General features: G+C 41.2%; 1 protein-coding gene across 1 annotated transcript in view; it reads left to right on the top strand.

Annotated features, from left to right (window-relative positions):
* KIFAP3 (kinesin associated protein 3) overlaps nt 1-16,787 on the top strand; it is a 72,464-nt gene extending 55,677 nt beyond the window's left edge. Inside the window, exon 20 of the mRNA XM_075508022.1 lies at nt 16,332-16,787. Coding sequence (XP_075364137.1) covers nt 16,332-16,440 — 109 coding nt within the window. The 3' untranslated portion in view covers nt 16,441-16,787. The remainder of the gene's footprint in view (nt 1-16,331) is intronic.
* The last annotated feature ends 505 nt before the right edge of the window (nt 16,788-17,292 follow it).

Raw genomic sequence — 17,292 nt, 5'->3', positions numbered from 1 at the left:
CTTGTGTGTTTTGCAGCTTTAGTTTACAGCTCTTATTTCTGAACTATATTCTTAGTGGAGTTGTACTGTTATGTATGATGTCTATAAACGGAATTATTTCAGAATATTATGTACACAAAAGCAGTGATAAAATACATAAACAGCATCTCTTGTTTTCCTCAAAGTTTTGGAGCAGAATGCAAACAGATCGTAAGGTATGTTTTCCATTCAGCAGGAAATACATGGCTGAGGAGGTTGTTTTGACAGCTTGTATCCAGGTTTTTTTCATTGGCTAGGAAAAGACTTTTGTGATTAGATTACCAGCTTTGCATCATCTTACTGTCTTTCAGAAGCAGATGGGCATTAGGCATAGATTTGAAATTTTCATCTGTTATTAAAATCTGTATTCAAGGCTCCTGGTTCTGATAACTCTTAATATAGAGTGAAAGTTTTATGATTGTGGCAAACAAAAAATCCCTCACCTTTTGCTAATGTGATGACAGCTTAGTGTCTGAGCTACAAGGCATAAAGACCAGCTGAAAGACATCTTCAAGAATCTATGGTCATTTATCAAACTTTAATCACCTTCTAGAGACTAATTACTTTCTTAAGACACAAACATAATAGTGATGGCTAAATATCTTATAATAGAGATATCCACAGTCTTTTTCTTACCCTTTGAGGAAGATACCACTTTTTAACCTTTCCCAGCTATAACTAGATAATGGTACAAACTTTAAGTGCAAAAGCCAAGTTTTTGTTAATATCTTCACCAGAGTTCCCAAATCCTCTCTGTCTGTAGCTTTAGAAAGATTAATAGTTAGGAATGCTGGAGCTAGCCAAAACATTTTTTTTTTTTTTTTTTTTCTTCCTGAGGAAGTTTTCTCCGGTACAGAATCGTTTAACCTCATTATAAAATGTAGCAGAGCTGCCGTTGCACAATCTTCGTTTTCACTAAGACAAGGCATTTCTGTGTGTGTGCTGTTCCCGGCGTGTGTGCTCACATCCCCTCTCAACAGAGATCTGATTGAAGCTTCTTCCCAGGAAGCAGTGAGGTTTGGCATGTCAAACAAAACCAGTTTTATGGGGTGACTGTCTGTCTCTGTCCTTGGTGGAACATCTTTCGTCTTGCCTGGATTTACAGCCTAAAACTGTAGCTGCATTTCTTGTTTTTGCCATGGCAGGTCATTGTGATATTTTGTGAGCTAAGCATGTGGAGCCAGGGCCTTGCAGGCTGCTCTGCATTGATTTCAGTTAAGCTGTGTCTGTTGTTGGCAAGTATAGGCATGCATAACCAAGCTGTTGTGTCTTGAGTTAACAGAAATGGCAGTGATGTGTGCTTCAGTAACTAAATACATGGCCATAGGTCCTGCTGGGAGCACAGGGAAGACTGTTACTGTGACTTAGCTTATCTCTAGCTAAGCTACCCACATGTAATGCCTGCATGTGCTAAAAGTCCACGTTGGATGGCAAGAATAGTCATATCCACAGGCTTTTTTGCTTGGGTACCCTGATGAAAATCAGGTGTGAATTTTCATGAGGGAAAGGTCTGTAGCCTTCCATTTCTGTTGACTCCTGCAATGTGGTGTGAACTCCCAGTCATGAGTCAACAGCTGAATAGCTCCTGTTCAGGTCAGGTACAGGAACTGCATTAGGTGCTGGCAAATGCTCACTTTGTGAATGTTTATTAAAATGTTTTTAAATGGTTGTACCTGCAACTTATATCCTACATCAACATTTATAGCTATCTTCCATATAGACCTTCAATTAGATTTGCTAAAAGCAGTCACATATTGTACTTCTCGAGCATTGAAGTTAGGATTTCATCTCTTCCTTGCTTAAGTCTCTAAACCCTACAGGATATATTGCTGATCTAAAGAACCTTCTTCCTCAGGAAAGGATTTGAAGGAGTTAGTGACCCTGCTATGGAGTATTTCTCATCTATGTTGTACTTTCAGTAACATGCACGGTTTATTTGGGCATTTGAACATTCCCTTCTCAGCCTTTCAGCAGCTAAGTGCCATCTTTCGGGCTATCTCTGAAGGTGAAAAACTAATACATTAGTAGACAGTAAAAGTGAGCTGCCTCAGGCAACCCTTTACAGCCATCAGTGGCAGAAGAAACTTTGTTTCATGGCTCTTGGAAAGATTAGCTGAGATAAAAAACATGTTCTCATATGGGGTCTGTGTTACAGTAGAATTGAAAGTATCCATATCTCTCTTTCCTCATAGTTTGAATAGAGGCAGTAATGCTTTCCTGTCTTAGAGGTGGACATATAGTAAGTATAAAATCTGTTAATTAATGGAAAGAAAAGCTAATACAGTGTAAATTATTACTACAATATGATTCTACTTTCAAACATTTTACCATAGTGATATTTCTTACAGTTCTGTGCATTACTTTTTCTTTTCCATATTTAAACTTTATTTTAAAAACAAAAAACCCTCTTTTTTGCCTTTCCAATATGTTCAGCAGAGTTGTACTCAGCTTCTACCATTTAGACACTATTTAATTTGCATTTCCCAAGAGAATCAAATTAGGTTTTATTAGTAAATTGGGCCTATAACCTTGTAGGCAGGTTTTATTAGTTTATCACACATCAGTATTAGCAAATTGTAAATCCCACTGAAACGAATTTGAAAAGGCCTTAAAGAGAAGCCCAGAACCAATGAAGTTTCTGGAGACAAATAAGGGGGGTTTTGGGGTTTTGTGTTTCTTTTTTTTCTTTAATCCCACAAAAATGTTGTTAGTGGTAGCAGTCATATCTTTTTTTATCATATTCTGTTGTCCTAACTGCCTACATGTTTAGTTTTAAAGAAGTTAAACTGAATATGGTCAGGAGGATTTCCCTAAATTTCTGATATGGCTCTATATGGCTTGACATAACAGAGATAAAGCACTCTTCTCATTTGGACAATACAGCATTTACTGACTATTCATGTGAAACAGGCAGGTAAGTTTCTTTTTGTTCATCAGTGCCTGTTCGGGTGGTACATATGCTTGGAAATATTATCTTTTAGATGCAAGATCTTAATAAGGAAGCAGGAACTGCTGCCTTTTTGAGGGTTTTGATCACAGTCTGGGACAAGCTTATTGAAAGACTTCACTTGATTTCTTCAGATCCTGGCTTATGGCCTAAATCAAAATTCACTGTATAGTTGTTTTCCTTCAGTACTTAAATGTGGGAGTGGTGCTTCCAGAACACGAGTGCTTTATCACTAAGAGCTTTTGAATGCAAGCTTGAATTTCTTTGTGTCTAGTTTATAATTTGTTTCTGCACCACTACTAAACTAGAGTTATCTCTTTCCTTTCCCTGTTTTTTTTTAGGTAGTGGTCATGTTCCCTGCTAGCTGTCACTTTCATTAGTTTTTTCATACTGTCTTCTCAAAGCCATGTTTACAGAAATTAAATACTGCAACCTGATCATATTATAATCCAGTTCATATGTATTTGACCAAATTGTGCTGTTATGATGTGGACAGTTATTGGAGCATTTTTTGAAGACCAGCAGTCTGATTATTCAAGGGGAAGAAGATTCTTCTCTATGACCTGTATTCATCAATGAGATTTTCCCAGGGTTTGGAGATCTGTGCATACTGTACCACTAAAGGATTAGGGCCCAGCACTGCCTGTAATTTGGGAATATCCTGATAAGGACAATATTCTTCATATCCAGTGTGCTATGTACAGCAACTTTTTTTATGTGCTTGGCTGCTTATTTATTATTATTCTGTCTTTAGACTGTATCAGGAGAAGCTTCCAAGCAGCTCTCCTTGTATCCCCCAACATGCAAATGATGTCCACAGTGCAAAATACAGTCCTTGCCCAAAAAGAGCTGATAGTCAAGACAGGCAGGGAACCAAAGGCAAGGAGAAGTTACTCATCCAAAGTCAGGTGCCAGAGCCTGGAGTAGAGCAGTGCTCTCCTGACTGCTCTCGCAGTGCCCCAGTGACCGGGCCACACCACCTCTCCAAGGTGTGTGGTCCGTAATCATGAAGGATCATGTTGCACTTGTTTCATTTACTGTAAGAGCTGTTTAATTGCTCTGAACAATTACACTAGTATGCTAAGAGATGAAATAACTTGCTTGGGAATATTTTAAAGCTGCAATTTTTTCAGCAAGTGGCACATTCCATTTGGGAAAAGAGTTAGCACTGAGGTTTTAATGCGCTTCAGCTCTTTTGGAATATAGGATACTTGGGCCTCTCTCACATGCAGTCACTTCTCTTATTTTTTTTTTTTTAGTTACTTTTTATTTTACTATATTCCACCTGCAGTTGGCCCTATTTAACCGATGTGGTTTAGGTAGCTATTAAGAATTTTAAAAGAATACCAAAATGCTGTAGCAGTTAGCTCAAGTCCTTTGGAATGTCTTACCAAAAAAATCCCCCAAACCTGGGTCTGTCTCTTCTGAAATGTAACATTAATTAATTCCCACGTTCTGTCTGCTGCTCTCAGTCCCTCCAGATGTGCTACTAGGAATAGACTGGCTCCCTGGTTACAAGCCATCTGGGCTCTGTAAACTGATTTGCACTTATATTAAACAATAAGTGAACAGAATGCGGAAGAGTTATTAAAGCAAACGTACATTGCTTATAAATCTCAAAGTAAAATATTAAAACGTAGTAAATGGGAATGGAATGTGCAAATGAAGACCTGCTTGTTTTTAATGAGTTTAGCTGTGACCTTCTCGATTTCAACCAAAAGAAAAGAATTTTATTTTTCTCTTTAAAAAAAAAAAAAAGAAAAAGAAACTATAAAACTGCTTACAGAAGTATCTGAGACAAAAACAAGGAAATATAATGTTCTAAACTTGACTGGTCTAAACCACTCAAGCTGCTGTGACAGCTCATAAAACTGAGAGTAGTTTTTAACTGGACTCTGTTTTACATTGCCAGAGTGAATTTTCCTTGCAGGAAGTAGCCAGAAGGTTTATTTAGTTTCCAGACTGCTGCTTTGATCTTTCCATTCTGTCACTTCTCAGGTTACATAGCCCTTTTTCACTGCAGTAAATCTGCAACAGTTAATGAGAATAAAATTTCCTCCTTCTCACTGATCGCATGCTGTTAAATGCCAAACCACAGCCAGGAGCATATTTGCAGAATTCAGCTGCACTGTACAAAAACAGCACAATCAGTTTAATCTTGTTGTTTTTGTAATTCATTTTATTGAGCTTTCCTTTTTCAAGTGACCTATTTTATCAAGACAAGTGGTTGCAAGGCCAGGCCTGGAAGAAAGATTTAAAACTGTAATAAAGTGAAGGGTGTTTTGTGTGCTACGTATAAGCATGCTCACAGGATTCAAAATTAAACCTATAATGAGTAGTTTTTTTAAAGTCCCACATATCAGTGGGATATTTCTTATGGTTATTATCTGAACTGAACATGTGCTGCAAACAAGTCTCTAGTAGAAAAATTTATGTAATGTATCAAATTCATTTCTTTGCAAAATAGTTACAATTGTTTTGATTCAAAAATTTGATTCTCAGAATCTGTGTTTATCAGCTTCAGCCATTCAAGTATGATGACTGAACCACCCTTTTCTCTTCCCTCTGGAAAACTTATTTTTTTAAAATCTCATGGTTTAAAAAAAACCCAAAACCTTCTAGTTTAGAGAGTTACTTGCCTTCTGGCATTTGAGCTTTTTAAGTTTTTTTTTTTTTTTTTTTTTCCAAGACTCCCTGCCCAACCTTTGGCCTGGAAACATTTTATTTTTTGTTCATGTAATTAAAGTTGAAATTTTTGCATAATAATGCTACTCTGAGGTATAGATCTCCAAGAAGATGTTCCACATCTGTATTTGTATCTGGCTTGTTCCCTAATATCCAGGGTTAGCCCTAAGAAAGCAAGCAGCAAGAGACATTGAGATTTACTTCTTCTTGGTTTACACTAAAATCATCACTGATTAGGGATAGATTTTGACAAGATTTCACTAGGACTGTGTTAATATATAAAAGTGGTTGAAATCTGGACAATCATCTATGGTGGTAAAAAATATTTAAAGTTTGTTTGTCAGTAATAATGCTCCAACTGCATTTGCCGTGTGTGCTCTAGTGAACACTGCAAATCCCCTAGTAATGTTAACTTTCAGAAAAGACTTTGAAAGCTTTTATTGGCTGCAGCTGTAAGTCAAAGCAGAACAGATTTTTTGACTCTCCCTCCCTCCTTCCCTCCAGCATCTGGATTATCATCCACATTGAGTTGCCTGGTTCTTGGTGCTGAGCCCTGGAGACAAGCACGACTATCAGCCAGTAACCTGTTGGCATGGCTTTTCTGGGTATTTGTGCACGAGGGAACTTTTTTTCCCATTTTTATTGAAGCACAGAGCTGAGTGGCAGCATTTGCACTTGAGGAGCTTGTATAAATATTTAAAAGAATAATTCTTCAGCTACGAGCACTTCAATGCAGGACACTGAAAACTTGCATTTCCACTTCAGCTGTTTACCTCAGAGTACATTTTCATAGTGACCCTGCTCTGTAATCTAGCATGGGAAGCAAGAAACACTTCCTGTCTGGAAATGGGAAGGCTAGTCAGAAGCCTGTGGAAGACGTGGACCAGATCCTGAGCTGATCTAGTCAGTGACACCAGTCACCTCTATGAAGTTGCCACTTCAGGATCTTACTCTGCTCAGGCAGTTGGCTGAAGCTTCTGTACCCAGCCTAACACTGACATTGCTGGAGCTCAGTAAAAGAGATGCTTGAAACCTTCCCAAGCCAGACATATTACTAGTTACATTACTAAGGCAATGTACTCTTCAATTTATGGAGTTGACACAAATACTTTGAACTGCGCAAGGAGAGAGGGGGAGGGAAGGACATCTTCTTTGCTTTTTATTGCCTGCTCCTTAGGGCTTTTTTATTTTAGTTCTTACATCCATTTCTTAAAAATTAATTATCTAATCAGTGGGTTTGGCCAGTTGTTGAGCCAACAGCATTAGGAGATGTTTCTGTCAGGCTTATAATGAAAAGTCAGAACTCTTGGTTTCTGTTCCAGCTCTGACTGTGCACTTGACCGTTGAACAAATCCTGTACAGAATAGCTGAGAAACTCCCATCTGCATGGCAGAGCTGTGAGCCTGAGTGAGGGAATGCTAGCAAAGTTATCCCGATGCCCTTCAAAGAAACAACACAGCTGTATGAAACAACCTGTGTTCTCGAGTTGCTATTTTGCCCGCTGGCTGTGTTCTCAATTTTTTGCCTTTCTAGCAGATCAGAAATACTTTTTGTCGTCTTTGAGGAATGTTACAGAATAAGAAAAAGTCTTTTCTATCCACATCAGTATAATTTGAGTCTTCTCATTACTGTAGTTTGTCACTTGATGTCTTTAATGTTTCGGGTGTTCTTTCTCTCAATACTCCACCTGGAAAACTGAGGTCATGGAGAAAAGGAGCAACTTGCCCAGGATCACACAGCAGGTAACTGACAGAGCAAGAAAGTGAGCCCAAGTCCCAGGCTGCTTTCACAGAACTGGGATGGCAAGCTCTATTGCTTTCAAGCAAGGCTCTTACCGAATTTGGCTAAGCAAGGTTATTTGGTTTTAGTTCAGTGCTTTCTTACTATTCAGTTGGGAAATATATGTTTTGTTTGTTTTTTTTGTTTTTTTTTAAACACTGCCTCTCCACCAGTGAATTTTGGCATGCTTATTGCTTGGTGCATAGCTGGAGCCCAACACAGAAGACACAGTGCTCATTTCTCCACAATTGTTAGATTTGCATTTGTTTATAATTAAATGGCAGAAACAGCAGTATTGTGCTGAGATACAACTAAGGCACCAAGTCCAGAAGCAACTGGAAAATTTAAGTCATTAAGTGCACTGAAGAAAGCTGGATCACATGGAAGGAGAGACATGATCATATCCATAAAAGCTGTATCATGATGCACAAGGGAGCTAAAGTATTATTGCACAGGTTCATTCTGACGCTTTCTATCTTTTGAGCACATACCGTATTACTATTTAAGGAATGTTGATATTCAATGCTAATGTAGAAATGGACTTGGTATTTGATGCAGTGTGCACAGTCACAGTCCATGCCACAAAACTCCCCTCCCACTTGAGCTTGAGGGATAGAAAGCATGGGAAAAAAGAGCTTCACAGATAGGGTAGAAAAAGTTGGGGCCATGAGAAGCAGAATTTAAGAGACTTGTGGTTTATAGTTTAACGTCATTACCAGTAGTGGGAGAATCTACAGTTACAGGATATTATATAAAGAAACATTGTTTTTTCTAAGGCTTCTCAGTTGTATGCTGTTTCTCCATAACCCATGGTTTGTGCTCTTATGCTGAAGGACAGAAAATTTATGGTCGGTGAAGCAAAACCAGAGATAGCTGGCACATAGAAGTAAATAGGATCATCTTCTCAATTGCTAGACTCCAAGCAAGGGGAAAAGCAACCAGCTTTATGCCACTTTCTGATGCCTTCCACTCTTTCATGACTGACGTTATGAAAATGGTGTCCCATCCAGTGTTTAGATGACAGTGAGTATCAGCAGAAAGGCCAAAGAGTCCATGGGTTTCACAGGCTTTGAGCCTTGGTTAAAATGCGGTGGTTAGCTGGCACCTGTGAAGGATTAGTTAACTATTTCTTACCTGAGGATAATTTAAGAAGCTGGAGGTCTGTGTTTGTTCTGTGAAATTAAAAAACATTTCCCACCTCCTGTGCTTGGATGTATACCATGCCTTAATCCTCACTGTACAATGGGTCAAGGCCTGGATGCCCCCGCTCCCCTGCCTTTCCATACCCTGGTCTCGGTGCGGAGGAAACCTGTGGAGGGAAAGAGGGAGCTGCAGCATTTGCTAACTGATCTCCTGATCTGGCTAGCAGGACTGCAGCCTCTGCCGCATCCTATATGTGATTATACTGCCCTGCACTGCAGTCGTCTCAGACCTACAGTCTAGCACCTTTCATCAACACTTAAAAAAAAAAAAAAAGCCACTGAGAGGAGAGGAAAAAATACAGACTTTGCTGCTGGCAAACTCCTGTGTCTCTTGTTGGCAAGTATTATAAACTATAAACTGCATCTCAGTTGTACAGGTTATAATGCTGTGCTTGTCTTGAGATTAGAGACTGGTGCACCATTTCTATGGCTTAGGTACTTCCTGAGGGAAAAATACAGCCTTCAGTATTCATCTGAACATAACTTGTTTTGTCTGTTATACACAGGAACTTGATACAGCATCCTAGATTACAGGGGTTTATGGCATGAGAGTTTATAAGGCAATATAGGATGGTAACTGTACCGTATGTTATCAGCAGTGCTGTCACACACGAATAGATTCACAGAAGGGAAACATTAGGACTTCAAGGATGCGCTGCACAAAATTCTGAATGCCTGCCTGGGGTGAGGTGGGGGATGTTTTGAGAGTGAAGACTGTGTTTTAGAAACAATAATTTAAGGTGTGTAAAGGGAGAAGGTACAGAGGAAACAGAGGGGTCGCTGTGAACTGTACTTGTGTCAGGCTTCTGAAGGATGCTCAAAAAACTTCTGGTTCAAACCCCATTCTCTGATACTCAGGAGGAGTCTTGCAAAGCTGCAGGTGTGATCAGTGGCAGCAAGAAGAGGTGCCATGCTTATAAATAGGGGCTGTATATTTATGCCTGCAAATAAACCCTCTCAGCAGCTGACTTGAGCATGTGGAGAACTTTGAGTGTGATTCCTTCTTTAGGAGGTGGTAGGGTTGCTGATGAGTTGAGAGCTGTAAGTAGTCTTTGTTTGGTCTTACCAAGGTCAGAGGACCTAGTGAATTATAAATTTATAGATTTTTTTTAATAAAATAGATTTTATTATTAATAAAATTATAAAACTTGTATCCCCGGTGAGTAGCTGAGAGCCTCTCAGACATGAGGCTGGTATAAGCCTTGTTGATGCAGAATAAAGAGGGAGGATTGACAGGGTTTTAGAACAGGTTTAGGATGAAAAGAAATGTAGCTGAAATCGTGGCTGTGGTGGAAGCACCGTATGCATTTAGCTTGGATTTCATTTTCAGTGGGCAGTGATTTCAGGGTGCTTTAATTTTGGGCTTCCAACCATGAAACTGATAAGCTGAAAAAGATGAAATTTGGGCCCTAAAGCCCATAAGCTCCTAAACTGATATTTCATCCTCTAAAGTGAAGACTCTTCCTGGGCCACCTTCACCTGCACAGCCAGTCAGTCTTTTACAGTAGTCTGGTATGATTCTTGCCATACTGCTTCATGCCTCTTTCGTGAGTGTGCAGGCCTGTTTCCCAAGCAGTGTTTCTTGCTGGGATCGCTCTGAGATCCATGCATCCTACTGGGGGATTTCCAGTTGGACTTCAAGGGGTTAGTTTTGACCAAGAATTTCCCTAGTGACCTGGGACTTGCCTTTCTGAGGCCCTGCTTATGCCGGACGAATTAGTACCTGTTTTAGAGCAACTTGTCAGCACCAGCACTAGTAACAGTGTGAACGCTAGTGTGGATAGGCTCAGGTGTCTATTGCATCAGGAAAACTTAAAGAAAGCAGCCTTGCTCCGTGGTCAGTCTGCACCCAGGTGCTAATTACCGTAGTTCAGACTAAGCTCAAGAGCCTCTCTTCCTGTACTGTGCACTCATGAGCAGCAAAGATACCTGAACGGGAACCCCAGCAGAGGGTTGCTGGCAGAGTGCTCCCCGTCTGAGGCTGCCAAGTCTTCCAGACATACCACAAAGCCTATCTAGTCTCTGAGGCTCTGGACACAGGAAGGAGTTGAGGAAAGTAAGTATTTTGTGGACACAGTGGGATGCTGGCTGGCATTTCCTACTGTGAGGGGGAACACTATTGGTCTTTACATTTTAAATTATGTCAGGGCACCTAGGATCCTAGATGGGCATCTTAATTTGGATGTCATGAATCAGAGTAAGTATCAATAAGCAGAGCTGTTAAGAAATCTCTCCTCACTCATGCACATCAGGAACGTTTTCCTCTTCAGCATGTGTTCTTCAGTTCCCTAGCAGTACAAGCAAATTGGAAAGTTCAGCTGTCATTTGGGGAAGGTCATAGATCACACTAGCAGCCTGAGTAATCCAAGAGGTTTTAAGTATCATAGCATTTAGTTTAAAGTGAAATTTGCTCTGACAGGGGCTGGCAGACCAATAGGAAAAAGAAATATTTGTGCTTGGAGAAGTGCATGTGTAGAGACCGCGAGTATAACTGATGGCTGGAAGTGATTTCAGTCTAAAAAAAACAAATCATTAGGAGAGTGCATAGGGGTAAAATACACAGTTCATATTTTAAAGGGTCTCAAAATGAACCAGCAACTGAGGTTAGCAGTACATAGTAATTAGCTGTGCTGTTCACTGTTTAACTCTATCGGCTCCAGGCGTGGTGATAGACTTTGCATGAGAAAACAGTTGTGCTTTGCCAATGTGGTTAGCAAGCACTAATCTCTGTGTGCATCTGTGCAATTTTGTCAGACAAAACTGCCTTAACTTGCATTTTAAGGCAAAGGCATAAGTCATTTATCTGAGGAGTTTGTTGTGGTGTTGTGTGATCTGTATCTGCTATACAGCTACAGGGATTGCATGCACTTCTGCTAGGTACCTAGTTGAACAGGGCTGACTAACAGGAGCAAAAAATACCAATTCAGGGATGAGTATTGTTGCCTCGATGGCATAATTATGTGTCCCTAAGTTTTTTGGGAAGACAGGCTGATGCTTGCTCTGCTGAGCACTGGAGTTTCCCTGTAGATGCTGCATAAATAAGGCCAACAACACGTTTTTCCTAGGAGCAGGTTTTGAAGTTGATTGCTGGTATAAATCTAAGAACACATGGCACAAATCATGATCTCAGGAGGTAGAGATTGTTACCCAACAAGTGTTTACAGCCGAAAAGCTACCATCTTTCCTGGCTCTACTGTTCTGCTGTTCTTGGCAGAAGTGGCAAGGATTCATCAGGACTTGGTTTTTAAACCCCTGTCTCCACCTCCATAGGTTATGCTTGCAGAGTCATTGCCCTTGGCCTGCCAGCCTCATGAGTAAGCCAAACTTCAGTCTCCAGATATGTGTTTGCTGTTTTGTTGCCCTACCCCTCAGTTACCTCCTGGGTTCAATAGCCTTTCCTTCAACTAAGAGGACAAGCTTTTTTTGCTACGAGCTGCCAGCACAAACAATCAAATAGGCAAAGCTGGTATGTTTCAACAGCACTAAGGTGTAAAAATGAAGCCAACTTTTTTCTGAAGTATGGACAAGCCTTCCTTTACTTAAGAGAAATATTTAGAGAGGAGAGAGTGGTGATTTGAGCAAGGTGTTTTAATGTGATTTGCTGTTCCTTTCTTTTTATTTTTTTTTAACTGTCCAAAGCAGTTATCAGCTGATCCATCTCTTCCAGTTTTCTTTGGGACACTAACATATGTCTAAACCATTTGGAAATAACTGATACTCCTCAAAGTTTAAACTCTAGGGATCTTTACCTAATTACTTACACATTTATGAAAAAATATATTAAAAAAATTATTTGCTGAGAATGTGATTGAAACCATATTTTCCCTGCTCTCGTTATCAATTTAAATACATTTAAAAGTTCTTCGAATAAGGATTACTAAACTGGAAGTAGCTGGGAAAGCTCTGCCTGCAGTGATAGAGACCCATTGCCACCTCGTGGCTCAGTGTCGTTATTGCACCTTACCCCCCAAAACCCCAATGTCATTTTAGTTTGGTAGTATATAAAATGGAGTGACCAAAAGAAGTTCTTGAAGCTCTGCAGCATCAAGAGAAGCCACGTTTACATTTAAGAAGAAAGTCCTGCTTCAGGACATGTCTCAGGCTGCTGTATTTGTTGTGTCCCTCTCTACCCCAGTAAACCTGAGGATGGCTACTGTTGTCTCCCCTGTAAGCCAAGGCATGGCCCCTACTAGCTTGACTTGCAGTCAGCAGCCTCCCTGCGTACAGGACTCACAACCTACTCGCTCACCTACAACACCTTTCCGGAATAAAGTTTTCAGTAGTTAGCAGAAATGCAAAGAGCCCCTATTCTACCATACTAGTAATAAAAACAACTTATCCACAACTGATGTTGTTATAGTCACAGGAAAAAAAAATTGAAAGATAAACCTAGAAAAGCATTTTCTGTTAAAATATCTTCTCATTATAAATCAACCATAGATGCTTTAAGGATCTTTGGAATAAAACAATCAAATTCCTGAGTTTGAAGGTAGCCTTAAAGGGTCCTGCTTCTCTGCAGTGTTACATGTGTGTGGTATCACTGGCAACTGGGAACTTGTAGTAGCACAACAAAACTGGACTCTGCACTTCCAAATCCCACTACGCCTTCTTTTAGTACATTAACGCCTAGTACTAACAGTACTGAAAGAACTCTTTTAAAGAATTGGCATTGTTTTATGGTAGTTATTCAAATTCTTTGTTTTCTGAACTGTCAAACAAGTTGGTCAGCTTCATGCTAGGTTGGCTTGTTTGAAAGAGCTTTGTGGCCTGTGTTCAGAAAGCTATACCTAATGGCAGCCTGTGTGAAGTCTGTCTGTCTAATCCCTTTGCATACTGCAAATCAGTAACAGTGGTAGAAGCAGGGACCATCCTCTGACTAAGGTGAGTGCAAGGTTTGGTGTTTCTGGAGATGAGAGTTGGATACAGACACAGTAACAGGATTTCTCTTAATCCCTTCTTTCAGGAGTCTTAAAGCTTCAGGCCTGCTAATGAGAAGGCTGTTCTTTGCCAGGTACAAAGGAGGAACCTGGAGAAGGTGCCTCAGAGGTCATCAGCTCATTTCATAATGGGCTTGGAAGAGAGTAATAGGACTTTGGAGTGGATACAGGAAGGAATGGGTGGCCAGAGAAAGGTGTGGAGCCAGAGGCATGTGTTCATATAGCTTTGCACCACTACAGGGTACACCATGGCTACTCTGCTTCTCTTTGTTGTGCTGAAGGGACTGATCAGCCTTTAAGATCAGCCTGATGGCTCTGTGTACGAGTTATGAGACACTGGCATTGCCAATTCAAATACAGACAGGCAGATGTGGAAATAGCAAAGCACTTTCAGGGTGCTGCATTTCTCAAGATACATTCAGGTGAAACAGTTATTTTCTCTGCAGTTTGCTGCACTTGGCTTGCTGACTGTGTCTCTTCCTTCTCAGAGGACAAATCTCGGCCTCAGACCTTCCACCTTCACATGATTATCACAATATCCCATGAGTGAATGAGCTTCCTGAGAAACCAGGCACCAAGGATCCTTTTCTAGGACCTTACAGAGGCACAATCCGAGGAAAGTATCTTTGCAAAGACAAAGTGATGGACGTGGTCCCCCATCACTTCAGCTGAGCCCTTTCAGTCCAACCGATTCAGCAGTGCCAGCTTTTTGCTGAGCCAGGGCCTGGGGCCCACCCATTGTACATCTTCTGGACGGGTCGTTCTTTCCCAGCCTTGACTGTTGCATAACCCATGTTCCATATGTATAATTGGCAGTAATGAGGTTCAGCTTTTCCCCACTCCAAAAGCACTTTGGTTCTTTGTGTTTTGACAGTCTTCAGAGGGGAAGCTCAACTCCTTTCAATGCCTCTTTAGTCAGACAATAAATCGGAATCCTTTTCCATTTGTCCTTCTACTGAAGTGGAAGTTAAAAAGTGACATAACTATGAATAGGCAGTAATCCAGTATCTTAGGCAATGTCCATTTTTCCTCTACCTCCTACATGAGAGTTATTGTTGAGCATGAAATATATGCCACTTTTCCCTATGCAGTTCATGTGCTTTAGCATCTAATTCATTGCTGTGGGACTTTTTAGGTGTAGAAGATGCTGTTCTATATGAAAAATTAATTATTCTGTCTCATTAATACATAACCTTTCAGTATATGATGAATTCTTTCTGCCATTTGGCTGTCAATCTTGTATCCCACCAGAAACACTGTCCTTTGCTGAACTACAGTTGGGCTCGGTGTTGGGGCCAGCTCTGTTTAACATCTTTATCAATGATCTGGACGAAGGGATCGAGTGCACTCTCAGTAAGTTTGCAGACGACACCAAGTTGTGTGGGAGTGTTGATCTGCTGGAGGGTAGGCAGGCTCTGCAGAGGGACCTGGACAGGCTGGATCGATGGGCTGGGGTGAATTGTATGAGGTTTAACAAGGCCAAGTGCAAGGTCCTGCACTTGGGCCACAGCAACCCCATGCAACGCTACAGGCTTGGGGAAGAGTGGCTGGAAAGCTGCCTGGCAGAGAAGGACCTGGGGGTGTTGGTTGACAGCCGCCTGAATATGAGCCAGCAGTGTGCCCAGGCGGCCAAGAAGGCCAATGGCATCCTGGCCTGTATCAAAAATAGCGTGGCCAGCAGGACTAGGGAAGTGATTGTGCCCCTGTACTCGGCACTGGTGAGGCCGCACCTCGAATACTGTGTTCAGTTTTGGGCCCCCCACTACAAGAGGGATATTGAGGTACTGGAGCGCGTACAGAGAAGGGCAACGAAGCTGGTGAAGGGTCTGGAGCAGAAGTCTTATGAGGAGCGGCTGAGGGAGCTGGGACTGTTTAGCCTGGAGAAAAGGAGGCTGAGGGGAGACCTCATCGCTCTCTACAACTACCTGAAAGGAGGTTGTAGAGAGGTGGGGGTCGGTCTCTTCTCCCAGGTAACAAGTGATAGGACAAGAGGAAATGGCCTCAAGTTGCGCCAGGGGAGGTTTAGACTGGATATTAGGAAATTTTTCTTCACCGAGAGGGTTATCAAGCATTGGAACAGACTGCCCAGGGAAGTGGTTGAGTCGCCATCCCTGGAGGTATTTAAAGGACGTTTGGATGAGGTACTTAGAGACATGGTGTAGTGATGGTTTTTGGCAGTGTTAGGTTTATGGTTGGACTCGATGATCTTAAAGGTCTTTTCCAACCTATATGATTCTGTGATTCTGTGATTCTGTGATACATTGCTGTGCTAGGTAGTCTCACTTTCTCATTTCTAGGTGGTATTTTCCCAGGGACTTCAGAAGTGTACTGAAGAAAGGAAATTACATTATTCAGATGTGCTGTGTAGGGCAGGGTTACCAGGGGGCTTTGCAAGAAGCATGCTTGAAGGCTTTCCTGAAAGACACATTACCTTTAATGTACAGATAGAGAAACTGAGTCACAGAAGTAAAGTCCTTTGCCAGTAAATCCATAAAAGGATAGAAGAGACAACTTCTGTCTCTTCTGGGATTTCTATTTGACCTGGAGGCCTTTCCTTGATAGGAGTTGTGTTGATTTCTCTGCAGCATTTCTTTTCCCACCAAGGGAAGAAGAGAGAGAACAGTGCTGGCTAGAAGGGAAAGATGGCTTGCAAAGTTGCCTCACAAAATTATCTTTGTGGCAGGAAGAGTTGGAGACACCAGCACTAGTGCACCTTCCCTACCATAAAAAAACCTACAGTTTCTCTCTCCTCTTTTTTTGTAGCATGGGAGTTGATGGATTTGGTCAATCACCAGGGGTTCCTGGCCGCCCAGCGACTGCTTATGGATACCGCCCAGATGAACCTTACTACTACAGCTATGGAGCACGATAGAACAGCCCGCTCTGCAGTCCAGGATGCTGCCACCTGCACTGGAGGAAAAGAGTGTGTGTGGGGCCAGCAGTCTGTTTATCCGTTGGTAATGCATGATTGTACCACGATGGGTCCATCATTATGTATCCTTTGGCGTGTGTAGCTCCAGATAAACCTAGCCTTTCTGGGTCCAGTGTTTTAGTGACAGTGTTTACTCTTTGGTTGCTCTTTATTATCATTTTTGTACAGGATTTGCTCTGTGACTTGAAAGCAAGAATTGGAAAGCTACTGGACTGGAAAGTGTCACATTATGTATATTAAGCTACTAATTTAATTTCTATTAAATATAAAAACATGTGTGGTCAGCAGTGGTGAATGTGTTTCTAACCAATGTTTCATTTGTTTTACGAGGCATTTAAGAAGAATGCTTCATGTGAAGTGTGTTTAACATGGACTGTTTCCCTCTCACACTTAAGTAACACTTAACACTGTTAAGTCCCAGCATCTCCTGGCACTGCCTTGACACATAGTTACCAAAGTCCAGTCCCGGGTCTGAAGACTTTAATAATGGAAAGATGGCACAGATTCACTCCCCTGGAGCTTCAAACATTTACAATCTAGTTTAAATACTTGGAAACACTTAAAATTAGAAACTACATGACAAAAGAATACCTTTACCATAGTGTTTAAATAGAGTTCTGTGGGCTGCGAGAAGACAGCCACATCCTGAGGACTAGCAAGAGAAAAAAAACTACTGTAACTTGGTTCAGAATCCAGATGCAGAGCCTTCCCCCCAACTTCTCCGTCCTAAAATGCAAATGCATCCTGTCCTGCGTGTTCACAGGGTTTAAGTTGGACCTAAGTACAGATCGT

This window comes from Mycteria americana, chromosome 7 (genome assembly GCF_035582795.1).
Source record: "Mycteria americana isolate JAX WOST 10 ecotype Jacksonville Zoo and Gardens chromosome 7, USCA_MyAme_1.0, whole genome shotgun sequence".
NCBI classification, from domain to species: domain Eukaryota; kingdom Metazoa; phylum Chordata; class Aves; order Ciconiiformes; family Ciconiidae; genus Mycteria; species Mycteria americana.
Note: the sequence above shows the minus strand (reverse complement) of the source record. Positions and strands in the feature narration are given on the sequence as shown.